Consider the following 18,511-nt stretch of genomic DNA (forward strand, 5'->3'; position numbering starts at 1 on the left):
CAGCTGTGGCCCTGGATCCCTGGCAGCATCCAAGGACAAGGACAGGGCTTGGAGCAGCCTGGGACAGTGGAAGGTGTCCCCTCATGGGACAAGATGGGCTTAAGGTCCCTACAACCCAAAGCACTTGGGATTCTGTGAATCTCAGGTTTTATTTCTAACACCCAGCTCGTGCTGTGTCTGGCCAGGCCAAAGCAAGTCTTGTTCCAGGAAGCTGAATGTTCAGGGGAACACTCCCTACACTTGAAAACCTCTCTATTTAAATTAAATGCAAGGGTCAGACCACCACAACACATTCCAGTGTCAGTGACTAGCTACCCAGCTAAAGCCCAGCCTATCATTTGATGTTGAATTTAGGCCACATTCTTCATTCCATCAGTCCCAAAAGGCTGTCTCAGAAAGTTCTCCCTGCCCATGGAGAAGATGCTCTCCAGCCACGTGCACATCTGCAGGGGGCCCCAGGGCAGAGGTCCTTCCACATCTGCAGGACAGAGGTGTGAAAGCTGGTGAGCCAGTAGGGAGAAAGTCCAGAAGGCAAGAATCCAGGGAAAACCCCTCAAGGGACAATCACTGTTGTTAGGGTGAGGAAAAAGGCTTCTCCCAGCACACCTTGCTATGCCATGCAGATTCCATGTATCCCATTGGCCCTTCCCCCTGGCTCCACCCCTGTACCTGAATCCCATTTGCCCTGGTGTTCTGCCCCACCCCTCACGATCCCCATATAAACCCTGCTGTCACAGCTGAGTGGTTCTTTGACCCTGGACTCTTCTGGAGAAGAAGCTCAGTAAATCTTTCCTTGGAACCCCCCACACAGACCCCATCTCTCCTTCTGCATCACCCAGATCCCAGAAAAGCTGAAACCACCTGGGGTGAGCACAGACCTGCCTGTGCCCCTGAAGTGGCTTCTTCATGGTGCTTCTTCAGGAAGGTCACAGCAGCCTGAACAACGCCCACCGCAACACAGAGGCACTGGGCCAGCTTGCAACAAGTCCTGACAGGAAAAAACTGGGGGACGCTGCAGGTGATCCCTCCCCATCCCTTCTTTGCTAGGTGGGAAAGACCCCCCTGCAGCACAGAGCACTGCCAACATCTGGAAATGAATCAGTGCAGGTTACACAATTACATTTTGTCTCACTAAATCCTGCTCTTTCCAATTAAACCTAGGCTGGCACCTGCTTTTAGGATTTATATCAAAATGTAGTGGAAAGAAAGAGCCACCTCACAGTTTTGTCTCTCCTTTAGATCAATGAGGTATCAAAGAGGCATTTTATGTCCCATTAAATCATGCTTGAATATGTTTCATTAAATCATGCTCACAAAACTCTCCAAGTCTGAGGAGGCTGGGGAAAAACTCCCCAAGTTCAGCACTGGGTTTAATTTAAGGACCTTGCTGAGATCTCATTGAGAAATGTTCTTGGCCTCCAACAGGGGGGGAAAAAGGGGTTTGCACTGTATTGGTCCAGGGCTCAAGCATGATGGGAGGGGTGTAGGTGGAGATCAGGGAAAGGCTCTTCCCTCAGAGGGTGCTGGGCACTGCCCAGGGAATGGGCACAGCCCCGAGGCTGCCAGAGCTCCAGGAGCTCCAGGGATGCCCAGGCTGGGATTGCTGGGGTGTCTGTGCAGGGCCAGGAGCTGGCCTGGATAATCCCTGGGGGTCCCTTCCAGCTCAGGACATTCCAGGACATCTTTTCTCACTTCAGAACAGACTGAGGAGCTGATGACTGACAGCAGTCCCTGCATAAAACAACTCCCAACATCTTCCTCAGCCCCTCCTGCAGGGACACAGATTTGGACGGGCGCAGAGGTGACACAACTCCTGCACTGTGACAGCCACTACCTTTACTGGGTCCCAGAGCTTTATTCCACATAAAGCTGAAGTCTGCAAACATGAGAACCTGCAAGGAAACCCACAAAACAAATGTACTTACAGAGAACATCTTTTCACCTGGTTTATGTAAGAAACCATCCCAAAACAAAGGAAAGCTGAGAAGGTGAGCTGGGGAAAGAGGAAGCAGGGCTGAGTTTCTGCTGAACAGCTTGGCACACGTCAGGCTGGATTAATCAAGTCAGCCAAATTCAAAAGACAAAAAGCATAAACCCCAGCTCTGCTCCAACGCGTGTTTGCCTGCTGCAGAGCCTGCTTTGAATCCTCCGATCGTTTGTTTTCTGCTCAGCACACAGCTGTAAATCCACTCTTCAGAGCAGCCAGTGAGATTAGGATGTTTATTGTCTGTCTCAGTAACAGAAAAGGGATATCCCAGCATTTACTGCCTCATGATCCCTCAGCAGAAAAATCACCTGGAATCACAACAAACGCTCCTGGAGCACAGAGAGGCCACAAAGTGGCAGCTAACATTTACAAACCACCTCTTAGTGCCCAGTGATTTAACAAGATCCACTCTATCACTCAATTAACACCTCTCACCTGGGGCACAAAGCCATTTCCATCAAACACCTGGAACTGCCCTGTCTGGCATCATCTAAACCCCAATGGTTTCTACACCTTCCCTTCCCAATATAACCCATTGATCAACACCAATAAATGCAGATAATGGGCAGCCTGGAGTGTGGATTGTTCCAAGACAATAGAGGCACTGCTTGGCTTCAAGGACTCTTCACCCCTTGGCCTTCAGATCAGTCCCCACACAGGAATGGAGACCCCCCACTGCCCTGGGCAGCCCCTTCCAATGCCTGACCCCCCTTTCAGTGAGACATTTCCTCCCATATCCAATCTAAACCTGCCCTGGCCCAGCCTGAGGCCCTTCCCTCTCCTCCTGGCCCTATTCCCTGGGAGCAGAGCCACAACAATTGTCCATCCCTCAAACCCAGGACACACAGGACACCCTGTGCAGTGCCCACATTCCACACAGGCTGGAACAGGAGCCACTGAGGATGGGCAGACCCTGCTCTGCTTTGGATGGATGTCAGGTCTGAAAATACACCCAGAAAAAAAGGTCAACAAAATAACAGCAGGAAAACAGCAGCCTGCTCTGTGCAGCCCCTGGAACACACATCCCTTGGCATGCCTGGTGCCTGGCACAGGTGGGGATGGCAGCACCCTGGGAGATCACCCTGGAGCACACAGGACTGTGCTGTGCTCCTGGGAGCACACTCGTGGCTGGGGCAGGAGTGGGACCTGCTCTGTGCTGCTCAGGGAGGCTCTGAGGAGCAGAGTCTGTGCTCAGACTGGCTGATGACCTGGGTTCTATTTCATAACTACAGCACCATCAGCTCTGATGCTGCATTGTCCCCTCATCTTCCCAGGGATGCCCTCCAGGGCTATTCAGGACACAAATGTCCCCCAGAGCATGAAGGGGACATCTCTACTTGTCCTTCTGAAATGCCACCAGCAGCAACCACCATGGAGAGGGCTGAACACCCTGGATCTGCAGAACAGCTGTGGCTTTAGGGCTCTGTGCTGCTCCCTCGCCCTCTGGAGTTATTCCTACAGCTCCTAATGGGGTCCTGCTGCACCCCTCTCCAGCTCTGTGGGATCAGCCATCACAGACAGCACACAGGGACAGTCAGACACAGCAATCTGTGCCAGCTGGCACAAAATAGACCCACATCACAGAATCACTGAGTGGGGTTTGGTTGGAAGGGACCTTAAAGATCATCTCATCTCATGCAGATCCTGTGTGCCTGTGGGAGAATATAGGGCAGACAAAGAATGTGGTGGTTCTCATAATGGACAGCACACCTCTTTATAAAGTAGATCCTGTTGATGAGTTCTCCAAGATTTCGTCCTCTCCTCCATATCAGAGCGCCAGATCTCCCTCCCTCCTGCCCCCCCCCCCCCTTTATTTCTAATTCTGAGCACCCAGGAGCTCCCCAGTCTGGATCCTGACTTATTAATCCCCCCCTTTATTTCTAATTCTGAGCACCCAGGAGCTCCCCAGTCTGGATCCTGACTTATTAATGATTTCTCTTTTGGCCATCACACTAAATAAATCCAGCTAACGTGCTTATCAGGAGCTTATCCCCTCCTGACATTTCAGTCTTGTAGCAGGCTCAAGGGTGTGAATATTTAAACAGGCAAATATTCTTTTGATCAGCAGAATAAATGAATTCTTACTTCCTGTCCTTAAAAACATTGTGAACATTATAGAAGTGCTCAGCTATGTTGGCACATCTTCCACAGGGCTGTGGAATTGTTCCTATAAAACATGGCCCAGGAGCAGAGAGAGACTTCCACTCACACATATTTAAATACCTTTTCTACAATGAGCTATGGAACAGCCACATTAGAGCCAAGGACGTGTGAGACACAGTTGGGTCAGAATTAGTGCACAAGAAGTGAAATTCTCCCCAGATTCCAGAGACTGCTATTCCAGAGCAGCAATTCCAGAGATTGCTGCTTCAGGAAAACATCGGTTTGCAACTGAAAGAGTCACCAGTGCATCTCTCAGTGCTGAGGTTCCCAAAACGGAGAGCACTCCTCAGATGGGATATACCAGCAATCTTACCCCATTACAGAGACAGAGGTCAGCACTCCTCCCATGTGTGGTGCAGGAGCCCACAGTGTGTCCCTGTCACCTGGCACTTTTCAGGACAGCACAAGGAATGACATCCACTGTGCCCAGTTCTTGCACAGAGCCCCTGGCTCCTCTTCAGTCCCAGCAGGACCAGGCAGGGCTGGCCACAGCCTCTGTCCTGCATGACCAAGCTCCAGGGTCTCCTCACGGCCATATCTGGCCACACCTGGCCATCCAAGCTGGGGGTCCCCCATTTGACAAGTCCTCAGGAGAAGGAGACTGCTGCCCCTTAACCAAGGCAGGAGGGATTTAAACACAGGATGTCAAGGTTATGATGCTCAGGGATGAAGGGGTCAGCCCAAGGGGACAGGGGGTCACCAGGGCTCAGGAGTGAAGGCTGCAGGCCCTGCTGCCTGGCTGGTGGCCTTTCTCTCTTCTCAGGCAACGTAGATTGGGCAGGCAGGAAATTTAGGAGCATTTTTTCTCCATTTGTTTAAAAACAGTGCCCTGCAAACAGAGCTGAACCCTGAATGATGTCCAAACAGGCATGGAGCGAAGGAGCAGGCTTTGAAAAGGCTCTCTGCAGCATTTGACATGATCACAGCAGAGGCAGCAGCACCCTGAGCTCCCCTGCCAGGAGGAGCCCACGCTGTGAGACAAGGTCAGCTTAGAGTCCATCACCACTGAGCAGCCCCTGTGTTCCAGCAGGCAGGGAAGGACCCTGACCCTGCTCCACAGGGACAACACCAGGTCCTGGCCACTGGCAAGGGCTGGGTGCTCACAGATGAAAGGCAGTAATGTCAAACTGCACATTGACAGGGAAGTGTAAATTAACAGTCAGTTGTAAATTAACTGTGCCTGTTCTGAGAGCCTCTGTTGGAGGCAGCTGCTGCCCTGTAGCTGCTCATGTAGGCACAGTCCTGCCTTCCACAGGGCTGTGGAATTGGGAGACATCTCATCTGAAGCAGAAGCCAGAGCTCCCTTCAAGGTCAATGAAGTGACACTGCCACTGCCAAAGGACAGTTTGTTCCAGCCCTCCATCCCTGGTATATTTCTGTCAGGTAAAACACGCTGAAGCTGTTTTTTGGGAAGGTGAAAATATCTTCTTCCTCTCCTGATCAGAGGCAGCCCCAAGCTGAAGGTTCAGATAATCATCAGTGAGGGAAGGGAGCCCTTCATGTCCCAGCCAGGGACACCAGGGTGACATGACAGTGCCACCAGGAAATGTCCCAGCTGTGCTCAGGCAGGTTGGGATGAAACTGGCAGTGCTGAAAACCTTCCCTCTCAAATTGAAAATGAAATCCTTGGTGCAGAGCCTGAGGTAGGAGTGTTTTACTTGAATAGATCTCATGGGAACCCAGGAATTTGACATCCCCAGGACAGACTTGGGGCAATGAAGAAGAAAAGTGGCCACCACTTGTGCTGCCTGGAACAAGGTGGAATGATGCCACTGCTGGAAGAGCTGGCATAAAAATGATGAACTTAAAAGGCACAATGGACTTTTAGAGACAGCTTCTCTTCTTTGTGATCACAGAGCCACACTGCTGACGGCTTTATGAACTGGAAGATGAAGAGGTTTTTAAAGCTTTCCCATTACATACAGACATCACTGGATAAGTTTGTTTAACCTCTGTCAGAATTGGATCAGCCTCAGCAGAGGGGTGTCACTGAGCCCTGTCTGCCAAATTCCTGCATGGGGAATGTCACACAGGGAGAGCTCTGCCATCCCAACACCCCGGAGCTGGCACCAGGGTGCTCTGCCATCCCCAGGGAGAGCTCTGCCATCCTAAAATCCCAGAGCTTGCACCAGCCCAGCCCAGGCTGCTCACCAGGGCACACTGACACACTGGTGAGACACTTGTACTGCTGTGGGTGGAAAAGAATAAAAACTAGTCCCAAGCACTATCAAAAGGATCAAAACCAGCAGATAGGGCTGATTTAAATCTGCTTTTCTCCTCAGATTCCAGTGTCAGGTACCAGTTAACTGAATGCAATGAACTGCCCATAAATACTGCTGCCCCTTCATGTAGGGGACATTGAGGATGGAGAATTAAGAAACCAAAGACCATACACGAGCCTTCATTCCAAAGTGACACAAGTTTCCCATTATTCCACACAGGAAGCTCCACAGCAACCCTGCTATTCTGTGGAGGGATTTGCTCCTGTGTGGCTTTTCTGCTGTCACAGGTGACATCATCCATCTCTGCCAAAGAAAATACACAACAGACAGAACTGGGGGACAAAGGTGACTAGCTCAGAGCCCCAGCACACAATGGCACCCAGTTTAACCCAGTGCAAAACTGCAACATCATGAAATACCTCACAGCAGGCAGGGAGGGATCCAGCCCAACACAGCCAGTCAAACAAAAGCTGAATTACCACAAGGTTAAAAAAACTCACCACAAATAAAAATATTCCAACTTTTCCCTGTCCCCTCACAAAACCCCAAAACAAAACACCATCAGTTTTTAGGGACAGGCTGGAGATGCCCCACAAATGGGGTTTCACATCCTTTTTGTTGTGCCTGCCTTCTTCTGCAGAGATCCAAAGGACAGCAGCCACAGCTCCCTGCCACAGACACTTCAGGAACCTTCCAGTGCTACTCGAGCCCAGAGACCAGGATTTGGGGCTGGGGATTCGTTTGCTGCCACAGCAGAGATGCTGACAGGAGCATCTAAAGCCTGACACAGTGACACAGCTCCTCTGTCACCCTGCCAGCAGCCCAGCCCTCAAAGGATCCAGGTGTGGCAGTGAGTGCACCCTGCCTGCCTGGGTGTGTCTGGAGGAGCACTGGCCGTGGATGTGGCACTGGGGACATGGTGGTGGCCTTGGCCGTGCTGGGCTGGGCTCGATGGTCATGGACAGCTTCTCCAACCTAAATAATTCCATAACACACTTGACAAAACACAGCAAACTCGTATCAAAATATGTACAGAGATACACAATGAACTTTAAAGGCTTAAATGTGATTTCGGATGAGCTTAACTCCACACCTTCCCAAGACATCCTTGTCACCTACACACACCAAAGGTTTGCATGCACACCTGAAAAGTGGGGAATTCTGGACTCTTCTTCTCTCTCATCCTCACCTTACCAAGGCCATTGGACTTTCACCTACTTTTCACCAGCCCTAACACCAAAACTCCCCCCACGTGCACAGCCAAACACATCCAGACACACCCAAGGCTTGGCTTTGCTGCCTGCAGCTTCTCAGGTTCCCTCTAGCCCACAGAAAACCCCAGAACTTAGCAGCTGAAGGCCTGGGAGGTAAATCCTGATGCATTCATGGGGCCCTGAAGGGATTGAATGATTTCCCCATGCCTGGGCTGTAAAGAACTGTGGCTGAAGGACAGAATGTTGTAAAATCCCACTGCAAGGTTCTGCTGTGCCAGCACAGGCAGGTCCAAGCTCCCTGGATGCCTTAATCCATGGGCACTGCTCCCCAGCTCTTCCCTACACATCTCTGCTGCTTCCTGCCTGAAAACCTCAATGGAAGAGGAAAAACCTGCTGGGTTTGTCCTTCTGGTGACAAACAGCTCCACAAATGAAACCCACTGGTACCAAACAAGTTTCATTTGTGCTGTCCTCTAAAATAAAGCTTCACCAGGAAATGAATTGATCTCCATTTGTCCTTTGTAAAGATTATGAGCAGGCTTTAAAGAAAGCAAATGCTCAGCCTGCTATTCATCCTGCCACTTCCTCATCATGCTCCATTCATTAATTGCTTATTCTACTTTGGATTTTGCTGATTCAGTGCACATGTCTGCTTGCAAAAGGGACTGCCAACATTAAATCTATTGTGTCTATCCTATGATGTACATTTTTTGTGACCTAAGCATCTTAATACACCTAATGCTGTCTGGTACAGTTCACTGTTTACAGATCCAGGTTCTCAAACTATTTCTGACCACAAAGTCCTGAAACTTCCTAACATTTTCCCAGGAAACTCAATTTTAAAGCACCTACTTTATTCCCAGTAATTCTTCTTCAGAAATGTTCAGCTCTATTTTAGAATTAGGGTCTCAAAAATAGGCATTACAATTTAGGGACATACAGACATTTCTAAAGGCACATTACTTGGCAAGTCCTAAGAAGAAATCATCTGCAAAGTTGTAAAAACAGAATGTAGAGAATGGGATTTACTCTGGTGAGAGGCTCTTGTAATAAAGTTATTAGGCTCAGACAGATCTAAGGGAGATAAAAGCCAGAGCAATTCTGAGTGTCACATCCACTTACCCAGCTCTGCCCATGGCCAGCTCTTTCACACACACACACAGTAAGTCATTGAGACCTCCTTGCTCTTGGATTTTCCTGCTGGAAAACTGCACAAACGGCTGCAAGACCAAGGCTGTCAAAGCAGCAGAGCTTGACTGCCCCTCTGCCTGATCTGGCTGGGCATGTGCTGGTTTGGAACAGAAAAGCTCTGGGCAGTCCAGGGGAGCAGGCTGGTGGCACAAACAAACACACAAGCCCTGATTTCCTTGGAAGCCAACTGGAGAGAAGGGTATCCAAAGCTTAAATTGCTTCATTTATTCTCATAAGCACAGTTTAGGCAGAAGTATTTATGATAACACAGGTATTTTTCAGCAGGGGAGTTCAGAGGAGCACAAAAGCAAGTTGTTAAATTACACTAATCCCATCCTCTGCCAAAGTGATAATTTAATACTTCTGTTTACATTAGGAACTGTTTTATAGCACACTCCTGCCACAGAAGTCTTCCCTAAAGCCCCATGTTCCCAACTTACAAGAACAGGTAATAACTTTGCAGTCAGGAAGGGAAAATTGACAATTAGTGGAATGTATGGCATAAAGAACCCCAAGGTCCTGTGCTATAAATCCATGGTCACAGTGTTTTCAGGTGACACTGAGCAGCACAATGGAAATAAGAGACTCTTAACAGACACTAAACAACTCCAGTTGCTTTCCCCAAAGCACTTTCTTCCCAACTGGGTTTAAAGAAGGTATTGGGACTTCAAGAACCAAAGGCTTCTGACACACTCCTGACCCCACATAAGCTGCCAAAGTGTGCTCCAGTGACCTCTGCTTCAAAAGGAAAAGAAAGAAAAAGTTGTCCTGTGTCCCCATCTAAATCCATGCAGCACAAATCCCTACCCTTTCCCACAGGGAGTCTGACAGCTCCAGTTCTGGGGGAGCCAGCCCCAGCTGCCTGTGTGTCCAAGGAACCAGGCTGCTCCTGCGGGTCACAGGAATGGGCTTAAATAATAACCAACAAATGGAAAGCACAGCTGGAAAGGCGTGCTTTTAGAGCCTTTACTTGCCCAGTTTTCAAGAAAAAGCATTTCTGGAAGTCAGCAGAAGCATGTCCAAACACACTGAGGAATAAAGATCAATACTGGTATTTATTCAACAGCCTGCTGGTTTGTATTAGTGCTGGGAAAGCAATGGAGCAGCAAAGAGGCTTTTTCCTCTCTGCAAATCATCCCAAAGACAGCAGAAGTTGCAGCCCCAGCCCTGGAGGGCAGGAGGGGCACAGGGCACCAGCAGCCCCTGCACACACAGAGCAGCAGCAGCAGCTCCTCTGAGCTCAGGGCACTGAGGCTGCAGGAGAAATAAAAACCTGACTTTGTATGGAGCTGGGTTTGGTTCAGAGCAGGGAGGGGACAGCATGGGCACAGCCTTGAGTGACACCAGCAGGACCTCACTGGGCTGCAGCTCCTCCTGAGGGGCAGCTCTGATCTCTGCTCTGTGGGACAGGGACAGGAACAGCTGGAGCTGTGCTGGGGCAGGCTCAGGCTGGAGCTCAGGGAAAGGTTCTTCCCCAGAGGGTGCTGGGCACTGCCCAGGCTCCCCAGGGAATGGGCACGGCCCCGAGGCTGCCAGAGCTCCAGGAGCTCCAGGGATGCCCAGGCTGGGATTGTTGGGGTGTCTGTGCAGGGTCAGGCTTGGACTGGGTGATTTTTCTCCTCACTTCAAGACAGACCCTGAGGGCTGGAGCGTGTCCAGAGAAGGGGCTGGAGCCCCAGGAGCAGCTGAGGGAGCTGGGAAGGGGCTCAGCCTGGAGAAAAGGAGGCTCAGGGGGGCCCTTGTGGCTCTGCACAACTCCTGACAGGAGGGGACAGCCAGGAGGTCGGGCTGTGCTCCCAGGGAACAGGGACAGGAGGAGAGGGAACGGCCTCAGGCTGGGCCAGGGGAGGGGCAGGGTGGACATCAGGAGGAATTTCCCCATAGAAAGGGTGCTCAGGCACTGGCAGGGGCTGCTCAGGGAGGTTTGGGGTCCCCATCCCTGAAGGTGCCCAAGGAAGGGCTGGAGGTGGCACTCAGAGCTCTGGGCTGGGGTCAAGGTGGGGCTGGGGCACAGCTTGGACTGCATGGCCTTGGAGGGACTGAGGGATTTTCCAACCTCAGTGATTTGCATTCTCCTGAGCTGGGTCCCTTCCAGCTCAGGAGGTTTCCGTGACTTTTTGCAGCCTGGCAGATTAAAACTGCCTGGAGCCACACAGAGATGGGACAGATTGGGCAGGACAGAACAACACATGGACAGAAAATATCCAACAATCCATCCCTGAGCTGCAAATCTGCTCTGGCTTTGGTGAGCCCTGTTCCGTGGCACAGCTCCTGCATGCCAGAGCTGTGACACTGATACTCACTGCTTGATTTCTCTACTTCCTCTCCCAGAAAACTTTCAGGTGGCACCTTTCCAAGTACTGGAAAATACTACTTTTCCTTTTTTTATGGCAGAAACTATAAAAAGCCAAGGGCAGGAGTGTTTTTCATGCAATGCTGGATCAAACCCACAATCATCTATTAGGAGAGAAGGTGCACAACCAGTCCTGTCTTTTTTCTAGAGCTGTAAGGATCTTTTAATACACTCCCACAGGCAATTCAAAGGGAATTTCACATCTGAAAAAGTAATTTTTTGTTCTTCCACTGTCTTGATTCCTCTCTAGTTTTCCCTTCAGTTATTTGACAAAGAAAAAGCCCTACATCCTGCATCTTGTCCTGGCTTTTGTTTAGATGTAGGACTGAAACCCATCAAAGCACTCTTTGCAGACTGTAGTAGCACATTGTGCATGCAAGAGAGAAGGAGCTCTTCTGACCTCCTTTGTTTGCAATAAGCAGCAATCACAACAAATAAACAGGCATGAAACTCTATTTCCCAGCAAATATCACTCTCATAATTCAAGTAGTTTGTTTTGTCTTCTTAAATGTTGTCCTTCTCTGCAGAGTCACTTCATCAAGCCTGGCTGAACAGCCCAGGGCAGGACACGAGTGACTGGCACATCAGCACAAATGTGTGCTCAGGAATGTCCCAGATCCTTGAGAAGCCATCATTGAGCTCTCCCACTGGCTGCAGTAATATTTACAAATCTCAGACACTTCTACCACAGCCAGCACGGTCCTGTGGGCAGGGGGAAAGGCAAAAAGCATTTTGTTTTATGAAAGGGGAGGAAATGAGATGAGATGTGTGGAGCTGTGACAGGGGCATCTCCTGCCCAAACTGTGGCAGGTGTTGAGAAAATACCTCATTTCAGTGCTTTGGTCCCAGAGAAATCTGAGACAAGGGCACCTGCAAAGCCAGGGAGTTCAGTCACTCACAAAGTGGAAGAGATTTCTGTATTTTCACAGAAAAATAAGTATGATGGCACATGGAACCTTCCCATCAAAGCCAAGCAGAGGGCACAGGCTGAGCCCCCTGGCACAAACCGTGGCCAGAGTGGGTCTGCAGGAACATTTGGGATCCAGCACAAGAGATGGGAAGGCAGGAGTGGTCTCATGGGCAGGAGACTCAATTACAGCCTCCAGGTGCATCCTCCTGGGCAGTCCTGACATGTCTCAGTCACATCCACCACTTTCCAAATATGCAATCCGTTGTGATTAAAAAGCCAAAATGGAATTCTTGGGCCCTGCAACATTCTGTATCTGGGGGAGGCTCTCCAGGGATGGGGAGAGATCCCAAGGGGAACAGGGCCTCCCTCCACCCCACAGAGTGCTCTAGCACCCAGCAGGTACACACTGAGGGCCACAGAGGCTGCAAAAAACCACTTGAAATAAAAATTGATCAGAAGCTGATTTCATTTCTTTAAGCTGTCAAACAACAATCCAAAGTCTACCCAGAAGGTAAAACTCTCCATCTTCTGCACTGTATCCCAAAGAAAGTCTCAGCTTGCTGCTGCATGAGGTCCCTGGTAATAAAGCAGCTAAAGGCAGCTGGTGCTGAAATCCCACGGCAGAGCTCCGGAAATAAACGAGTGATTCAGGCACTGAGAGCCACAGGGGGATGGCTCTGACTCAGCCCAAACACCACGGGAACAGCTACAGCAGGCAGGGATGTGCAACTGTTCCCTCATCAGCAGCAGGTGATGGGGGGCTCTGCCCAGGGCACCTCTCCACAGGTCCCAGGGCAAACACAGACCAGGTGCTGTGAGAACACAGCAGCAAATCAGGCTCCCAACACCTCCAAACCTTTTCCATCAGAGGATCCCAGAAGGGTTTGGGTTGGAAGGGACCTTAAAGCCCATCCAGTGCCATCCCTGCCATGGCAGGGACACCTCCCACTGTCCCAGGCTGCTCCAAGCCCCATCCAGCCTGGCCTTGGGCACTGCCAGGGATCCAGGGGCAGCCACAACCTCCCTGGGTAACCTGTTCCTGTATCTCCCCACCCTCACAGGCAGGAATTCCTTCCCAATATCCCCACCTAGCCCTACCCTCTGGCATTTTTAAGCCATTCCCCCTCATCCTATCATTACATCCCCTTGTCCAAAGTCCCTTTCCATGCACCTCCTGACCCATGTGCAGGACCCCAAGGCAGGCAGGAGAAGGGGTTGTGTCTCCAGGCTGGGAAACCCTTAAAACATGTGAAAAATCAAACTCTGGGAGTTACTTATCTCTTACACCATCCTCGCTCTTCACTTTAATACCTCGAGGCTCCCCTCCCGAGAACAGCTGTTGAGAGATTTGCAGCAGCAGGAATGTGTCATCTGCACCCAATGATCCAATAGTCCTAACAATTGTGGGTATTATTTCTCTTAAATCTACCCCTTAATCCTATAATGCCATAAAATACCACTGAATCAGAGCTTAGCAGGATTCCAGAAAAGAACAGACTTTTTAAGAGATAATGAGAACTCCACATTTATGTTGGATAGGATTGAAAGGAAAGAATGGGGGAGGCAGAATGTACCAGATGGGCAGATTATTTCATAGTTTCCCTTAATATGATTTCTTCAACCTGAAGCATCTGGTAATTCCACTATCAGAGATTAGATACTGGATAAGATGGACAGGCAGTCTGATCTAACAAAGCAATTTTATTTCCTGGCTACACATAGGAAAGGTTCCCATTAAATGCTGTATCACAGGATAAAACAGAGATGCATAAAATGTTGTATCCAAGCAGGGAATGTTTGCAGGCCCTGGCATCCCATGTAAATATGCTTCACTTTCAATATAGAAAACAACACATCTCCCAAACCCCCATCCTCCCCAGGCAGGCAGTGAGTGCTGGGAATGGATAAACAATAAAACTCACACAGCAGCCTTCTCCTTCAGAGGCTTTTGCAGAAAATTGAGAAAATCTCTCCAGCTCATTTTTGTGAAGATTTGTGAAGAAGTCCTGCAGGCTGCAGGCAGCACCTTGGGTACTTCCAATCTGGAAGATGAGATTGTTTTCCAGAACATGCAGGAATCTCATCTTAAAGCCAAAAAACCCAATCAAGCATGATAGGCATGTGTTCCCAGTGCCCTTCTCATTATGGCACTGCTTGGCAGCAAGGTCTGGAATAATTCACCCCAAAACACCAGTCCTGCCTATTTTAGTCCAAGGAAGAGCTTTCCCAGCCATCCCAGCTGGAATCTGTTACCTGGCTCACTGGAAAATCGCATGCACAGCCAGCACAGCCTTTCCTGTTCAGCAGAGGGCTGAGATCAGGGTAAGGTCCAGGAGTGGCAGGCACAGCTCCTGCTTGGAACCAGCTCCACACAGATCATCCCACACCTCTGGCACCACTGCTCTGGGAATCAGCCCAGGACAACCCCAGTTCCTCAGCGGGGAACAGCAGGGAAGAGTTTCCACCTCCCAGCCCAGGTGAGCAGCCCCAGCAGCAATGGGGAAAGGGGAAAGCAGAAAGGAGGAATGGCGAAGGGGAAAGAGGAGAGGGGAAAAGGGAACGGGGAGGGGGAAAGAGGTGAGGGAAGGGGAAGTAAAAAAAGGAAAGGGGAAAGAAGGAAGGGGGTACGGGGAAGGGAAGGGGAAGAAGGAGAAAAGGGAAGGGATAAAGAAAGTGGAATAGGAAAGGGGAGAGGGGAAAAAGGAAAAGGGAAGGGGGAAAGGGGAGAGAGGAGGGAAGGGATAAGGGAAGGGATAAGGGAAAGAAAAGGAAAGGGTAAGGAAATAATTCAACTAAAGCAAAGATGATAATCCAGACTACCAGAAAGTGACACCACAATTCCCCAAATCAGGGCAAACAAGGTATTCTGCCACAGCTCCTGGTGCTGGGAAAGACCTCACCTTCTCCTAAACATCATCCTCACACCTCTGGGACCATTTTCCCAGGGAAACTCCCTCCTTTCTCTGCCTCTGGGCAGGACTGAGAGGCCCTGAGCTGCGAGCTGGACTGGCTCCTCCTCACCAACAGCTCCTGAAATCCCTTGGAGCAGGGATATCTGACTCCCTGAACCCTCAGTGGTGCTGACCACGAGGTGCAAGGAGCCTGGAGACAAAAATACACATGAAATGTGCCAAACTTCCCCATAACCCTCCTTGCTCCACTTCCCTTTGGCCACAGGCACAAGAAAGGAGCAGGAAAAGGCCTCAGAGCTCTGGTGCAGCTTTGCTCAGCACTCAGGGCAGTGCACTTGACCACATGCATCTTTCCTTAAAATCAGGGAAAACTGAGAGGAAAGGCTGGGGAGTGCCAGCCTGTGCCAGGACCAGTGCCAGTCCATTGGCATTCCAGACACTCTGCAGGCTTTAGCTGAACCACACAGTTTCACCATTATATTTAAAACTACTACATGCTTTGTAATGCTTATCAGCTGGAGGGTTTTCAACCGTTTTTTCCCCACTAATGCTGCAATTTCAAAGCCATTTAGGCTAATTTCCCTTGACTTGAATCTATTTTAATCAGAGACCAGGATACTTGACTTAAATGGTTTGTGTTCAACCCTTCATAAAATCAGCCATAAAACTTTATGCACTAAATAGCGAGGGAACCTTGAAGCCAGAGGAAGGAAGAGGTGAAACTTTCTAAATTCTTCAGCAAACTCCAGCCTATTACACACAGATCAACTGTTCTCTTACAATATCAAGCCAATTGATCCCCAAAACAAAAAGAAAACCAATAACCAGAATGCACTCCTGAAGTTCTTACACAGATAAAAAGCACTAAGTTGTTCAGCTGCACTCAGTACCCACAAATTCCCTCCCAAGTCTCAGCCCAGCTCCAAAATGAAGCATTTTTAATGCTGTGCCCTGTCCTCTCCCCCACTCTCCCATGGAATGATGGATAGTGGAACTGAGGAAAAATACAACGCAAGCCTGAAAATGTCAGAATTAATCCTTTTCTTCTCCCCAAATATGAAGAGAAACATTACTTCTCAAATTAATTCTTGCCAAGTAATGCTGGCTCTGCTGTAAGTCAGAGCTGGGGATGAGAAATGGAAATCAGCAGCTCAGCCTCAGGTAAGTGCTGGAGAAGGTCTCGCTCCAAGGATCCAGCATTGTGCTGGGATTTGCATATCACAGAGGCAAAGGTGCAATTTGTACCTGCAATTCAGCCTGGCAGAGGAGCTGCAGCAGCACAATGCCTCTATTCCTTTGGAAACTCATCCAGGGATTTCTGTTGTCAGTGGTTGACAGCCCTGGATGCTCCAAGGGGCTGCACAGAATTCAGGCAGCACCCAGAGAGGTGAAAGAACAGGAGCTGCCCCTGCTCCCCCAGCCTGGACAATCTGGAGCTCTGGGGACAGAGGGAACAGGAGCTGCCCCTGCTCCCCCAGCCTGGACAATCTGGAGCTCTGGGGACAGAGGGAACAGGAGCTGCCCCTGCTCCCCCAGCCTGGACAATCTGCCACCACCTGACACACAGAGCTGCATCCCTGGCTGCATGGTTTTCAATGCTCTGCAGATGCCAGGCAACAGCTTTGTCACTGCCCCAGTGACACAGGCAATGGACACGGATCTTTCACAATCTAAACCTCTCTCGGTTCATTTTTTTATCAGGGATTTCACTCCAGGCCTGGACAAACTGACACTTTTCTATTTTGAGGAACACTCTGGCAGCCATATCTAAAATTAAACTTCACAAAGATATACTTGCAGCGTGTCTTTCCTCATCCTCTTAACAAAATGATGTGTCACCTCTTCTAAAGCCTGTTCTCCTGTGCTGCTTGGCAGGTAAACATCACCAGCACCTTAAAAGCTCTATCAAAAAAGGAGAGGGCCTGTAGAAACTCCCTTTAAAGGCCCAGATCTCCAGTGGGAGATCCCAGAGTGTCTCTGGAGGATTCCTGCGCTGGGAAGAGCCTGAGGGCAGCCCAAGGGCCCTGGAGGTCCTGCAGGGATGGGAAGGAGCTGTCAGGGAGGGAGGGGAGAGAGGGAGAATTTCTGCACACTTTTACAGGATATTAAACACCAAAAGCTCAGTGAAAGCAGAGCTGAACTTCTGATGGTATCACTTCCACCTAGAATCATGGACTGTTTTAGGAAAACAGAGACAGACTGGGAAGAAATTCACTTTTTTCCCCCTGATAAATCATCTTGGTGAACTCTCTCACTCTCCCCAACTACCTGGAACCAAGGTGGGGCCAGGTGAGGATCAGTTTCTTCTCCCAGGTACCAGCTGACAGGACAAGCAGAAACAGCCTCAAGTTGTGCCAGGGGAGGTTTAGGTTGGATGTTAGGAATTATTTCCTGACAAAAAGGGTGGTCAGGCCCTGGCACAGCTGCCCAGGACAGTGCACCCCCATCCCTGTAGAGGTTTAACAGCTCTGTTGATGTGGCACTTCAGGATACAGGTGAGTGGTGGCCTTGGCAGTGCTGGGGAATGGTTGGACTCAATAACCTTTGAGGCTTTTCCAACATCAGTGGTTCTGTGACTCCATGAGCTCATTCCAGCCCAGCAACTCCCGTTTCTCATCACTGAGCAGGGCCCTGTGAACAATGAGGGAAGAGCCAGCAGCACCAAACCTGACTGGGAAAGCAGCAGCACTCCTGGCTCTGGGGTGACACCTGGACACAAACATTCCCTCCTGGAGACCCTGGCACTTACTTGGTGGGGCGATAATCCGGGATGGAACGATCCAGGGAAATCTTCTCACTGAGGTAGGAGTTGTAGCCGTACTTCTCGTGGGGTCCCTTGGCTTTCTCCTCCTCCTCGGGGGACAGGGTGGCTGGGAGGCCACCCTTGCCACGGCCACCATAGCCCTCAATGAGACCAAGGGACTTGGAGAGACCTGGGGGAAAAACAAAAACAACATCTCTGGTAAAACCCATCCCTGGTAAAACCCATCCCTGGTAAAACCCCATCCTGGTAAAAACCCATCCCTGGTAAAACCCATCTGTAGCCATGATATTTTATGAAAAATCCTTTACTAGGATTTTTCTCCTATTCTAGCTGAGAAGCCTCAGAAAATAAATGTAAACAACTATCTGATGGCTGTGGAATGTGGTCTGGACATTGTTTACCAACAGGTGCATCTGTGATTGGTGCATGTTGGTTGTTTCTAATCACAGTCAGCTGGCTTGGACTATCTGGGAGTCAGGAGCCTTTGTTATTCATTCCATTCCTGTTCTTTCTAACCTTCTGATTAATCCTTTTCTCTCTATTCTATTAGTATAGTTTTAGTATATCATTTTAATATATATCATAATATAGTAAATCAGCTTTCTGAAACATGGAGTCAAATTCGCGTCTCCACACACAAAGCACTGACCATACCCATCATAGGCAAAAACCCATCCCTGGCAAAACCCATCTCTGGTAAAACCCATCATTGGTAAAACCCATCTCTGGTAAAACTGATAATTGGTAAAACAACCCATCACTGGTAAAACCCATACCTGGTAAAACCCATTTTTG

At 49.7% G+C, this 18,511-nt stretch overlaps 1 protein-coding gene across 1 annotated transcript in view; it reads right to left on the reverse strand.

The window, feature by feature from the left end:
- Nucleotides 1-18,511, reverse strand: part of GALNT17 (polypeptide N-acetylgalactosaminyltransferase 17) — a 225,535-nt gene that overhangs the window by 151,736 nt on the left and 55,288 nt on the right. The window contains exon 2 of the mRNA XM_041484915.1: nt 17,702-17,885. Coding sequence (XP_041340849.1) covers nt 17,702-17,885 — 184 coding nt within the window. The remainder of the gene's footprint in view (nt 1-17,701; nt 17,886-18,511) is intronic.

Source organism: Pyrgilauda ruficollis, unplaced genomic scaffold (genome assembly GCF_017590135.1).
Source record: "Pyrgilauda ruficollis isolate IOZ18807 unplaced genomic scaffold, ASM1759013v1 scaffold69, whole genome shotgun sequence".
Lineage (NCBI taxonomy): Eukaryota > Metazoa > Chordata > Aves > Passeriformes > Passeridae > Pyrgilauda > Pyrgilauda ruficollis.